Below are 13,673 nucleotides of genomic sequence, written 5' to 3' on the forward strand. Positions count from 1 at the left end.
ATAGCATTGTGACTTAGAGTATTCCATATACCAAACACCTTTCATAATTCAGAGTCCTATAAGAAATCACAAAGGTGTGGTATCATAGGAAAAGATAGTCTTAAAGGCCAAAGTCAGTCTGCTGCTCATCACTACTTCAATTTTGTATAGCTCTGTTGTGTTTTTTAGTACATAGCTGAGGAAACTGAGGTTCTAAGAAGTTAAGTGACTTATCTGAGTCATGCATTAAGTAAGTGATAGAGCTAAGTTTAGTACCCCAAACTTAGGACTCCTAACTGCCCCATATCACAAATGCCTTTAGAGGTTTGAGATTCTCACAGTTAATCTGTAAAATAGCTCTAACCCACTGACTTCTGTTTCCTTCCTCTGCCAGGTGGTCAAATCTCACCTAAATGTGTCCTCAGTCAGTGACCATGATGCGTACAGAGCTGGACTTCAGCCTGTAAGCAAGTGGAGAGCCTACGGTCTCCAAGGCTATCCTGGTGAGTGCAGTTGAGCTCAGAAGGCAAAATCAATCATTTGTCTAATTTTGGAGGAGGAGTTATAATCAAGTAAATAGACAAAGAAGAAAACTAAACACACAAATGTTCCACTCCCAAACCCCTCCTGAATTCTGCCATGTCTAAGATTTCCATTTATTTGGCATTCCCAAAGGATAGAACAGGAGTCAGTAATGCCTGCCTTATAGTGCAGAAAGTGACAAACCAGGTACGAATCAAATATTAGGGCACTGACTCTGGACTCCTTGCTGCAGCTCTGAACATCTACTCTGGCAAAAGAAGCACTTTGAATTGATAGAGTAACTCATAATGTTCATTCAAGTCGCATAATCCCTACATTCACGAATGGCATAACAACTTAAAAATTGTTGCTATCATCAAGGCTGAATTTTTGAAAAGAGAATTGAGGTTAATGAGATCAAAAGTCCTAAAAGACTAAATAATCTAGAATTTTGAATTTTAGTGATATCAGGTAGTTCATTTTACAGGTAGAGAAATTAATGATGAAGAGTGGGTAATGTTATTAACCTTTTTTCTAGGCTCATGGGACCATTGTGTTGATAGATTAATTATCATGAATGATTTAGAAAATTTGTAAATGCCTTATTTGGCCGAATGATTTTATATTTGCATCCTGTTTTCTAGAAGACATAAAGTTAACATTGCACTTGTGATTTCAAATATGGGTTAAAAGCAAGAAAAATTCCTTTAAAAAAATTAATTTTCGTTGTACCAAGGGCCAGGTCTGTGTTACAGTTATTAGTACATTATCAGCACTGAAGTATATGTTGATAACATTGGAAAGGGTAACAGCTTTAAAACTTTTATAAAAGGCCTTGTGCACTTTAGTTCTATATTAAAGAACTAAAGACCAGTTCTGTGTCTGAAGTCACAAAGAAAACAGTTGAATGGTGGCTTTTATATATGAAAGCATTGCTCTTCATGAGTTTGAGTAAATGAGGAGCATACATCACCAGTAGTGTTTTGTGCACCTTTTGTTCTTGAATGCTGCTCTTTACCTTTCAGGCCTTGCTCCTGTTTTCACGGCCATGTTTCTGTTGTTGTGCCTCCTTCCCTTAACAGATTGTTCAGACTACAAAGTTATCAATCCCACTTCGGTTTTCTGTTGTCCAGATTGGAGTATACCTCATTTTATTGTGCTTCACAGATACTGTTTTTTGTTTGTTTGTTTTTCTTTTTTACAAACTGAAGGTTTTTGGCAACGCTGCATTAAGCAAGTCTGTCAGTGCCATTTTTCCAACAGCATTTGCTCACTTTGTGTCTCTGTCACATTTTGATAATTCTCGTAATATTTCAAACCCTCCACCAGCAAAAAAAGTTACAACTCATTAAAGGCTCAGATGATGGTTAGCATTTTTCAGCATTATTTTATATAATTAAAATAAATTAATTAAATTTTTTAATTAAAGTGTGTTCATTGTTTTTTTAGACATAATGCCATTGCACAGTTAATAGAGTACAGTAGAGCATAAGTATAAGTTTTATATGCACTGGGAAACAAAAAATTCATGTGACTTGCAATATTTGCTTTATTGCCGTGGTCTAGAACCAAAGTCGCAGTATCTCTGAGGTATGATTGTACTTGCTATTTGAGGTTTCCTAGGACTTCACACTTAAGCCACATCATTTGAGTTGGTACCTCATTGTGTTATGTTTCCTGCCATTGTAAGCTGCATTTAATCGAAGTACAATGTCCAGAACATGGGAAAGGAGTCTCCTCTTACTCTGACTTGATCAGAAGGATTATGTTTACTTCCGGATCCTGCTTATTCTGAAGGAATCTGAGTATACCACAAGCTGTCCTTACAAGAGTGAGCAGGAAGGTGATGGGTCTGAAGACCAGAAGCTGAGCCTGGGGAAGAGTAGACCTGAGTGGGAACATGACAGCATCAAACATTTGAAATTTTGTTGTACACAAAAAGGGGTGGGAAGCAATGCATACTAGTGATTAAGGTCTGACACCAGACTACATGGCTTCACGTCCTGGTTCTGTCACTTCCTACTGTATGATCTTGGGCAAGTTTCTCAATCTCTCTTGGCCTCAGTTTCTGCATATGTAAAATGTGTCTAAAGGTAGTACCCACTTCATAAGATTAGGATTAAATTTGAGTGTATATGTAAAGTACTTAGGTCAGTGCCTTGCACATAGTAAATGTTCAGTAAATGTTAGCTACAGAGTTAGAGGCATTTATCAAGAAGAATTGACAACTGATTTGGGGTTGCTATATGTGTCAGGACCTGAGACCAATGCATGAAAAATTAAAAAGAGGCAAATTTTAACTCCATAAAAGGAAGACAACAGTTGTCTGGAATGGACTGCCTATAAAAGTATTCAGTTTCCTGTCACTGTTCAAACTTGAATTAGATCAGAAGTATTCTTCCTTTGATGTGATATCTTTGTGGGTATTACAATATTCTTATTTTGTGAAATAGTGGTGATAGCAGACAGTAGGTTATTGGAAATTTTTTTCATATTTTTTTTCTTTATAAATATTGGCAGTCCTGTTACTCCTAAATTACTTGGAGAATTTGACTAATACATGACATGCAGAAGTGGCCTCCACACTTATAAGTGAACGTCCATTCCTTCCTCCAATTTTAGAGGAAAAGGGATTGCTTCTGTTCAAAACCACTCCCTTCACCCTTTAATCCCACCTTCTTTTACCCCTTCCAGCTTTCAAGACCTTGCTGTGGTTCTTTCTTCTCTTCTGTTTTCAGCCAGTTCCTTTCTGCTGGCTCTTTGCTCATGTAAGCATGCTTAGGTCTTTCCAAACCCTAAAAACGATAAACTCCCACCTTGTTCTTCTGTGACTACTCCTCAGCCTTTGTTTCCTTTCACAGCCAGACTTCTAAAGGCATTATCTGTATAACCGTCTCTACTGTTCTATCTCCAGGTACTTAGGACAAAGTTTTTCATCTCCTTATCTCTAATTCTTAAGAAAGTACATATAGTGTATGTTTGATGAATGAATCCTTAACCATGCATAGGATTCCAGTTAAGTATTGTTATTCGTCTTTTACAGAGGAGAAATGGTTAGGTATTTGCATACTGAGCAGATGTGTATACCACCTTTCTTCCCTGTTATAGTGATCAAAGTTCAAAGGAAGCAGAAATCACACCAATTATTTTAACAGATGATTTTATATTAAAAAAATCATTAGCCAGATATTAGAAAACAAAAAAGGCAACACTGTGATATCACAAAAGTAGTAACTACAGGAAGCAGTTTCCACCTCTCTAAATGATACCTGGTGAAATTTGAGAGGTGACTTGTCAGTTTCAGTTCTGAAGTTTGCTTTGGAATAACACAATTGATAATTGTGTAGTATTTGTTTCTCTTGAGGATAACCCAAAAAACTAGAGATAATTGCATAGTGGTAGATGTCTAACATTCATCATCAAAACAGCTTTTATTAACTTGAAGGAACTCCTCTTCCTCTGAAATTAGAGAATAGGAATGAGAATATATGCTTATGTGTGGAAGCCACTGGAAGCATTAGCAAAAGGAGACACGGAATAAATAATAATGTAATGGGTATAAGGATGTCACCAAAAATACATGATCTGATTAACTGATGGAGGATTTCCTCCTCTTCTTTTTTTCTCATCCATCTTTTGTATAGGATTTATTTTTATCCCAAACCCCTTCCTCCCAGGTTACCAGTGGCACTGGGTGAAGCAGTGCCTTAAGTTATATTCTCAGAAACCTAATGTATGTAACCTGGACAAACATATGACTACAGAAGAGACCCAAGATTTGTGGGAACAGAGCAAAGAGTGTCTAAGGTAAGTCTTAACAGTCACAGTAAAGCATTTGTATTCAGCTCACGTCATCACAGATCTTTAAATGAACTACTCTATAATAGTTCAGTGAAAGTTACTAACATTTATTTTTCCTCATTTCCATTCAAATACAGCACAGTTATATTCTTTCCCCCAGGAACATTTGGACAGACACTTTGACAGTTATATTAAATTGAGGCCAACTTTAAAGATTTGCTTATCATATCTTAGATAATGAGTTCATCCTCAATCATCAGATGATCCATTTTCTTTTTTTTTTTTTTTTTTTTTGCGGTACGCGGGCCTCTCACTGCTGTGGCCTCTCCCGTTGCGGAGCACAGGCTCCAGACGCGCAGGCTCAGCGGCCATGGCTCACAGGCCCAGCTGCTCCGCGGCATGTGGAATCTTCCCCGACCGGGGCACGAACCCATGTCCCATGCATCGGCAGGCGGACTCTCAACCACTGCACCACGAGGGAAGCCCAGATTATCCATTTTCATTCGGCTTCAGCCCTTTTTTCTACCTAAAGTAGAAAAGACTTCAAAAGTCTTTTTTGAAGACTTAACGGTATCCTGAAGAAAGTAACACTGAAAGCACTACTCTCCTAGATGAAGTCAGTGTTACTGCCTGTTTTACGGTAGGTCAGCTGTTGTTCGTGGAAACTAGTCCTTGTACCTTAATGTTGTTTCAGCATTTCATTCATTCTACAGATATATATTTTTAATTTATTTATTTTTATTTATTTTACTATCATTTGTATTTATTTAGTTATTTTTTGTCTTCATTGGGTCTTCGTTGCGGTGCACGGGCTTTCTCCAGTTGTCGCAAGCAGGGGCTTCTCTTCGTTGCGGCGCGTGGGCTTGTCATTACAGTGGCTTCTCTTGTTGTGGAGCACGGGCTCCAGGTGCACAGGCTTCAGTAGTTGTGGCACATGGGCTCAGTAGTTGTGGCTCGCAGGCTCTAGAGCACAGGCTCAGTAGTTGTGGCGCACAGGCTTAGTTGCTCTATGGCATGTGGGATCTTCTCGGACCAGGGCTCGAACCTGTGTCCCTTGCATTGGCAGGCAGATTCTTAACCACCGTGCCACCAGGGAAGCCCCTACAAATATTTTTTGAGGGTCAGTTATGTACCAGGTGTGATGCTAAGCATTGGAGATAAAAAGATAAACAGGACACTGTCCCTGCACTCAGGAGTGCATAGTCTACAGCAGGAACTCAGTATCAAAAGGAATAAAATAATAGAGCTCAGAAACTGCTACGATAGGTGTTTAGGAAAATGCAGTGGGGGCCAGAGGAAGAAATAATTCTTCTAGGCAAGAAGGAGGTGTCAAGGAAAAATGATTTTTTAATTGGGCCCATTATCCTCTTTTTTTCTCTGTCCATTTGAAATGAGTCTTCAAAAATGATTAGGAGGGCTTCCCTGGTGGCGCAGTGGTTGAGAGTCCGCCTGCCGATGCAGGGGACGTGGGTTCATGCCCCAGTCCGGGAAGATCCCACATGCCGCGGACCAGCTGGGCCCGTGCGCCATGGCCGCTGAGCCTGCGCATCCGGAGCCTGTGCTCCGCAATGGGAGAGGCCACAACAGTGAGAGGCCTGCGTACCGCAAAAAAAAAAAAAAAAAAAAAAAAATGATTAGGAATTTGCCAGTCAGAAAAGCAAGAAGGTGTTGTCGATAGAGAAAGCAGCCTGAGCAAAGACAGAGTAACTTGTTCTGTGAGATAGGAGCACAGAATATGTACATTCATGTGTTCATTCAACAAATACCTGTTGAGTTTCTGCTGTGTCAGATAACTGTGCTTGTGTGTTAGAGATTCAAGACCAAAAAGACACACTTCCTGTCTTCAAGCAGTTTGTAGGTTAGTCGAGGACAGAGACATGTAAACATAATTAAATACAATTTGGCATGTACAGGGATAGAGTTTATAAGATTATGAGTATGGTCACTTAAGTGGCTAGATTAAAGATAGATGATGGGAGATGCTTCCTGGAAGTCATGAATAGAATTGGCAAGAGATGACATCGGAAAGGTAGGTTAGGGCCAGATTGTAAAGAGTTCAGTGATGTAAAGTACTAGTTCTAGCGTCAGATTGCCTGGGTTCAAATCCCAGTTCTGCCACTTACTAGCTTTGTTAACTTAAGCAGTTTCTTAACCTTTCTGTACCTCAGAGTCGTCTTTTCCTCATTTAATAGTGTGAGGATTAAACAAGATAATATGTGAGAAATCCTTAGAACATCCTGTTAAAACCATTATACCAGCTTTGTGTGGTCTGTTTGAACTTAAGTGGCTCTAATGGTATAGTTTTCAGAAACTATGTCATATTAATTCTAGCAGGGAAATAGACGATTTTCTTAAGTTGAAAGGAAAATGAAAATTAAATGCATTGGTTTTCCTTTAAAACCTTCTTGGTCTGTAGGTTATGTTATAGACAAGAGCAGTAAGGAAAATCCTGTTCTCAAGTGTATCTTCTGTAGAATTGAGAGCAAAGTAAAGGAAGATCATGGCTGAGTGAAATTAGTCAGAGAGGTTAGAGTTTGTTACTAAGCCAGCCTGTGTTTTCAAGTAATTGATTTTTCTGTTTCTGACAAATGACTCTGTAGAAATCCCAGTTGTCATTTTCTATAATAGCTCAGATGAATCTCTTTAATAAATCATCCTGTAAACAATGGTGAGATACCTTTTTTTTTGGTCTAATAAATTAGCAAAAAATGAAAAATGCTATGGTCATACCTTCTGTTGTCAAGGATTGGAAGAAATTGATATGCTCAGACATTGCTGGCAGCACTGAAAATCGATGAGGGACTAGTTCTCCTTCTGTCACTGTATAGAATGTGTGTTTCAGTTTCCTCATCTGGGAAACAAAGGGATTGGGCTGGATAAGCCATTCAAGGTGACTGAATCACGGTCAGAGTCACCTAGACAGTACATGCCAGTTCTCCCACTGTCCCAGAGCATATCAGAAAGGGAGAAGGTCTGTGGTTCAAAAAGATTTCCCTAGAGATTCTGATTATCTACCATAACATTCACATTGAGAACCACTGAACTAGAGGACCTCTAAGAATCCTTTCGATTTTAACTTTCTAGGTTTCTGTGGTCAGGGAGGAAGAAACTTTTAAGTAGGAAATGAAGGAATATTTGGAACATATTAGCAAAAATAGTTTGTTCACAATATTAGGGCACCTCAATTCTATGTTTTGTTCAAAGTTTATTGTCAGTGAATGGTGTAGCTAGAGATTCTTGCACAAGCGTACTATAGTTAGGTGTAAGCATCTTTATTGCAGCATTGTTTGTAATGGGGGGAAAATGAGAAACAAGTGTCTGTCAGCAGGAGATCAGATAAATCAAGCATGACAGACCCCAGCAGTAGAATGCAGCCACTATACAGCCATTAAAAAATCCTAACTCCAACCCTCCAGCAAATATAGTAGGGTCTACAGTTGTAATAAACAAAATCATTCCTCAGCATCTCCATCACAACCACTGTAGTCTAAGCCACCATCATTTACTGCAGTAGCCTCCTAACCAGTCTCCCTGTGTCTGCTCTTGTGCCTCTTCAGTCTGTTTTCTACAGAGTATAGAAATTGTGTCATTTCTTTTATAGTTTCTAATGTGCAATACTGCAGTTCAATTCTAATGCAAACCATCCAGAGTCAGCACAGACATCACAAGTTAAGGGCGTGGTCCTTAACCAAATTACCCTCACTTCAGACACCACCGACAAGTTTGGGAGGGCCCCAGGCTGTACAACACTTCTTAACAACTGGTTACAAATTCAGGGGAATTCCCATGACCTCCTCGGGTTCATTAACTCACTAGAACAGCTCATAAAACTCAAGAAAGCATTATACTTATGATTATAATTTCACTATAAAGGATACAAATCAGGACCATCCAATGAAGAGATCTGTAGGGTGATGTCTTGGAGGGTCCTGAATACAGAGCTTCCATGTCCTCTTCCCATGGAATCAGGGCATGTAGCCCTCCCAGGAAGCTCTCCCAAGGCCTAGTGTTCACAGCTTTATTGGGATTTCACTACTTGAACATGACTGATTGACTCATTGGCCGCATGCTTGAACTCAGTCTCTAGCCCTCCACCTATCGAGTAGGTCATGCTAATATCACTTCAAGCCTAAACCCTCTAAGTTGACATTGGTCTTTCTAGCTTAACAAACCCACATCCTGAGTCATCTTTTAAGCATAAACTCAGGTGTGGTCTTAGGGTCCACAGTGAATAACAAATACTCCTATCCCTCCCAGAAATTCCAAGGGTTTAAAACCTTGCTGTAAAGAACCAAGGACAAAGGCCAGTCAGATTCTTTGTTTACAGCCCCATCACACTTAGAATAAAATCAGACGTCTTTATCAAGGCCATGAGGCCTAGATGATCTGGCTCTCCCACCTCATCTCCTATTCCTTTTCATTTATTCTCCAGCAGTACTGGCTTCCATTCTGTTCCTTAAACACATCAGGCATACTCAGATTCTTTGTACAAGCTGTTTGTTCTGGTGTCATTTTATGAGATGATCTCTTTATTCAATTAAAAATAGCCCCTGTTTCCCGTCCTCTTTATCCCTTTGCCCTGTGTTTTTATTCTTCAGTGCATGGTAGTTACTAAATAAATATTTGTAGAATTACTTAGTTAATGGATACTTTTTTATGCCTTTTGAATTTTGTGAATGTATTATCTATTCAAAAATAACTTTTTAAAGAATAAGGCAGGGCTTCCCTGATGGCACAGTGGTTGAGAGTCCGCCTGCCGATGCAGGGGACACGGGTTCGTGCCCCGGTCCGGGAAGATCCCACGTGCCGCGGAGCGGCTGGGCCTGTGAGCCATGGCCGCTGAGCCTGTGCATCCGGGAGAGGCCACAACAGTGAGAGGCCGCATACCGGGGAAAAAGAAAAAAAAGAATAAGGCAAGAGAAAATATACATTTAAATAAAGCAACTTAGCTTTATTTATTCCATAAGTTAGCTTATGAAGTGCTTTGTATCCATTTTTGTATGTGTGCTTTTTTCCATTGATATTCTCAATGTGGAAGCAGAATTAATTCCTTCCCCTTTCTATTTCTTTAAGACTTTATGATGCTGTTATAGCATTTATTGTAGTGAATCCTGTCATCTGCCCCCTTCTCCTTCCTACTACCTGCCCTGCCCCATCCCTGCCCCCAGACCTTGAAATTCTTGTAGCCTTGGCACCAACCACAATTCTTAGTATATATTAGAAGGTGTTCAGTAAATACTAATTTTAAGTAAACTGATATCTTCTCTATTAGTCCAATAAAAGCATAATGCTGAACTTGAGAATCATCAATTAAAAACTGTATAGTACACTACCTTTCCATCTTATTTTCATTAATTTATTAAATAATGTACATTTGTGCTTTAGGAAATATTTGGTGCTAGCATGGATATAAAACTCATTACATGTCTTTGAGGAAGGGACTATTAAAGGAGGAATTCAGGTGCTTTCATAAGATATTTACAGCACTAAAGCTGTATTCTTTAATAGAGGAAGTTGCAAGGTGCTGTATGGGCACAGTAGATAGAGGGAGAGACTGAGTCGAGGATAAAGATTTCCCTTAAGTGTTTAAACTGTGTGGAAAAGCAAGTTAGAAAAATCTGCTATGCAGAGAGTAGAGTAGGAGAGGAGAGAGCATTTCAGTAGAAAATTGTATGGTCAAAAACACAGCCATGAAAGAAGGAGGGTAGGTTACCTTGTAGGAAATGTTTGAAGATGAAAGTAGAAAGGTTTGTGCCAGATTATAAGGGGGTTTGCATGCCATATACTGTAGACAAAAAATTAATTAATCGATCTAAGAAAGAAATGGAAACATTTTATTCGAGTCAAATTGAGGATTATTATTTGGGAACAGCATGTCAGAAAGCTCCCAGCACTGTTCAGCCATTAGAAGTCAAGGCACAGTTATGTAAGTTTTTTGACACACAGAGTTGTATATTAAGTGATGGATTATTGACAATTTACACAATCCAGATCTAAGCATCCCCTTACAAGATCAAGAAGGAACATTATCTTTTAAGGAGTTGTCTTGTTGCTAAGAGAATGTTGCTCTTTACGTGAGCAGGTATTTCTGCCTATGGGGGGAGGTTTGCTCGATGCATAATGCAGATACACAATGCACAGTAAGGGGAAGAGAGGGAGCCAAAGGGCAGAGAAGATTTTTTTATGTTTAAATTTTTCTTGTCTTGGGAGTTCCCTGGCGGTCCAATGGTTAAGACTCCACACTGTCACTGCCAAGGGCCTGGGTTCAGCTCCTGGTCAAGGAACTAAGATCTCACAAAAAAGTGTGGCGCAGCAAATGAATGAATGAATGAATGAATGAATTTATCTCGTCTTGCCATAAAACATAAATTTCATTTCACAATAGGAAAATGTGGACTTTGTCCTTATAAACAGGAGGAATTCATCAAGATTAGTAATAGATTTTTCACTTTAGAGAATTCTTGTGGCAGTGAGGAAAATGGATTGAAAATTTAGTCATTGCAAAAAGTACAATTAAGAACTTAGCTTGGGCTTCCCTGGTGGCACAGTGGTTGAGGGTCCGCCTGCCGATGCAGGGGACACGGGTTCGTGCCCCGGTCCGGGAAGATCCCACATGCCGCAGAGCAGCTGGGCCTGTGAGCCGTGGCCGCTGAGCCTGCGCGTCCGGACGGGAGGGGCCACAACAGTGAGAGGCCCGCGTACCACAAAAAAAAAAAAAGAATTTAGCTTAAGGGACTTCCCTGGCGGTCCAGTGGTTAAGACTCCGCACTTCCACTGCAGGGGGCGCGGGTTCAGTCCCTGGTCGGAGAGCTAAGATCCTGCATGCTGTGCGGTGCGGCCAAAAAAAGAAAGAATTTAGCTTAATAACCCACACAAAAGATGAAAAAGGCCTGGAAAAGACATTTTGTATAGGGCTTGGGAACCAAGAGATTATGAAAAGTGACAGAGAAGTAGTTAAGGATTATGCACAGATTTCTAAGTGACAGGCAGGTTTACACTTCAGTTGTGGGGGTTCCCCCAAGTTTATTGAGGTAATTGACACATAACAGTGTGTTAGTCCAGGGTGTACAGCATGATGATTTTATACGTGTATATATTCCAGATGGTTATCACGATAAACTTCGTTCACGTTAGTCACCTCACATCGTTACAAATTATTTTTCTTGGTGATAAGAACTTTTAAGATCTACTCTCTTAGCAACTTTCTAGTATATAATACAGTGTTAACTATAGTCACCATGCTGTACTTTACATCCCCAAAACTTACTTCTCTTACAATGACAAGTTTTTATCTTTTGACCACCTTTACCCATTTCTCTCTCTCTCTCTCTCTCTCTCTCTCTCTCTCTCACACACACACACACACACACACACACACACACACCCGCCTCTGGCAACCACGAGTCTGTTCTATTTTAGATTTTTTTAGAGTCCACATAAAAGTATGATCGTTTGTCTTTCTCTGATTTATTCCATTTAGCATAATGCCATCAAGTTTCATCCAAGTTGTCACAAATGGCAGGATTTCCCTTTTTTATGGCTGAATAATATTCTGTGTGTGTATCACATCTTCTTTATCCATTCATCTGTTGTTGGACCCTTAGGTTGTTTCCATGTCTTGGCTGTTGTAAATAATGCTGTAATTATTTATTTATGCAAAACAGTATAGAAGTTTCTCAGAAAATTAAAAATAGAACTACCATATGATCCAGCAATTCCACTTCTCAGTCTGCATCCAAAGAAAACAAAATCATTATCTCAAAAACATACCTGCACCTCCGTGTTCCTCAGTGGAACATTATATACTAAGATTTAATGGAAATAGGGTTTGGAGGAAGAGGAGAATGAGCAGAGGTGATCCTTAGTGTAGTTTGGGGCTTATTGTTTTTGAAATGCCTGTGGAGTATCCACATGGAGATGTCTAGTATGCCTTTGGAAATATGGAACTGAGCTTAGGAGCATAATGAGAGAGAGGGAGAGAAACAGAGATAGATATAGATGTGGGAGTTATACATGAAGGCCATAGTGAAGCAAACAGTGGGAATAATGTGTTTTTTTGTTTGTTTATGGAAAACATACAGAGAAAGGCGGCGATTGGCCCTAGGAAGCATCAGCTCTGGGTGGGAAAAAAGGTACTATTAGAAGCCAAGGCAGGGAAGTGTTTCCAAAATAAGAGAAGGACCAACCATGTCTGTAGGCCTGGGATTTGACAATTAAATGGTATAATTGAAACTAAACTAGTTTTGGTAGAGTGGTGTAAGCAAAAGTCAGATCTCAGAGGAGGGGTGGGGGCAGCAAATATTGAGTCCTTTTAGGAACATTTAATTGTGAAGAGAAGAAGCAATGTGGAGCAGAGGGAGGCAGGACATATAGGGTATCCGAGTAAGAGGTCAAGTTGAAATGATGTTTTCTCAAGTATGTGGAAATGTTGAACATTTTTGCAGATCAAGAGGAAGAAACAAGTACACAGGAAGAGTTGAAAATATGAGAAGAAGGATGATAATGGAGAAGGGCCTCAGAGGCCACATCAGGGAAATGGGAGATAGTATAGATGGAGAATTGGCCTTAATGAAAAGAAGTAAGACCACTGCTGAAACCAGGAAGGAAGGACAGAGTAAGGATTTCAAAAAGTTTAGAGGTGTAGGGGAGGAAAGTTGAAATCAGTAACTGGATCACTTGATCAGGCCTCTGTATTCTCCTTGTCCTGGAAGGGAGCAAGAGCAGGACTGAGGACTTTGGATAAATGGTGAAAGTTTACAGCAGAAGGTAGAAGATTAGATAAGACTAACATTTGCAAGATAGCAAAAGAGTGTTAAGGTAGAGTTGGATGTCTATTTGCGCTGACTGACAGATTCAGGTTGAGAAGGGAAACAAAACTGGAAGCACTCAAATACTGAAAAAATGGAGTTCTAGGGACAGGAGATGGAATTTTAGCTTTAATGGAAATGAGAGACTAGGAAAGGATGAAGGACAGAAAGCTGTAGTCGTGGAGGGAAATATTCAGAGTTGTGAAAGACTCAATCCCTAAATCTTTAAAAATGATCGAAAAAGCAATACCTGCAATAGGATTTTGAAGGTTTTCTGTCATAAACAACCTTCAGACTTCTGCCCTGAGTGAGTAATTTTGCTTTCACAGTGGTTCACTACTGTCCCTTGAGGCAAGAAAGAAAAGAAAATACCAGTGCTTACCCACTGCATAGAGAGTGGACAAGCAGGACAGGAGTTCGTTTCCACCCAGTTAGGGTTCAGTTGAAAGCAGTGCTATAGGATGAGATTGCTGAAAGAAATGCCAACGCTTACATTAAGATTTTACCCCTGACAGAAAGTGAGCAAAGTGCTGGGTGGGCACATTCACCAGGGGAGAAGGTGCC

The 13,673-nt window shown here is 39.8% G+C and overlaps 1 protein-coding gene across 1 annotated transcript in view; it reads left to right on the top strand.

Annotated features, from left to right (window-relative positions):
- The window catches only part of ALKBH1 (alkB homolog 1, histone H2A dioxygenase), a 32,421-nt gene that overhangs the window by 2,090 nt on the left and 16,658 nt on the right, over positions 1-13,673 (top strand). The window contains exons 2-3 of the mRNA XM_079914653.1: positions 374-482; positions 4,146-4,308. Coding sequence (XP_079770779.1) covers positions 374-482; positions 4,146-4,308 — 272 coding nt within the window. The remainder of the gene's footprint in view (positions 1-373; positions 483-4,145; positions 4,309-13,673) is intronic.

Source organism: Stenella coeruleoalba, assembly GCF_951394435.1.
Source record: "Stenella coeruleoalba genome assembly, chromosome: 2".
Taxonomy (NCBI): Eukaryota; Metazoa; Chordata; class Mammalia; order Artiodactyla; family Delphinidae; genus Stenella; species Stenella coeruleoalba.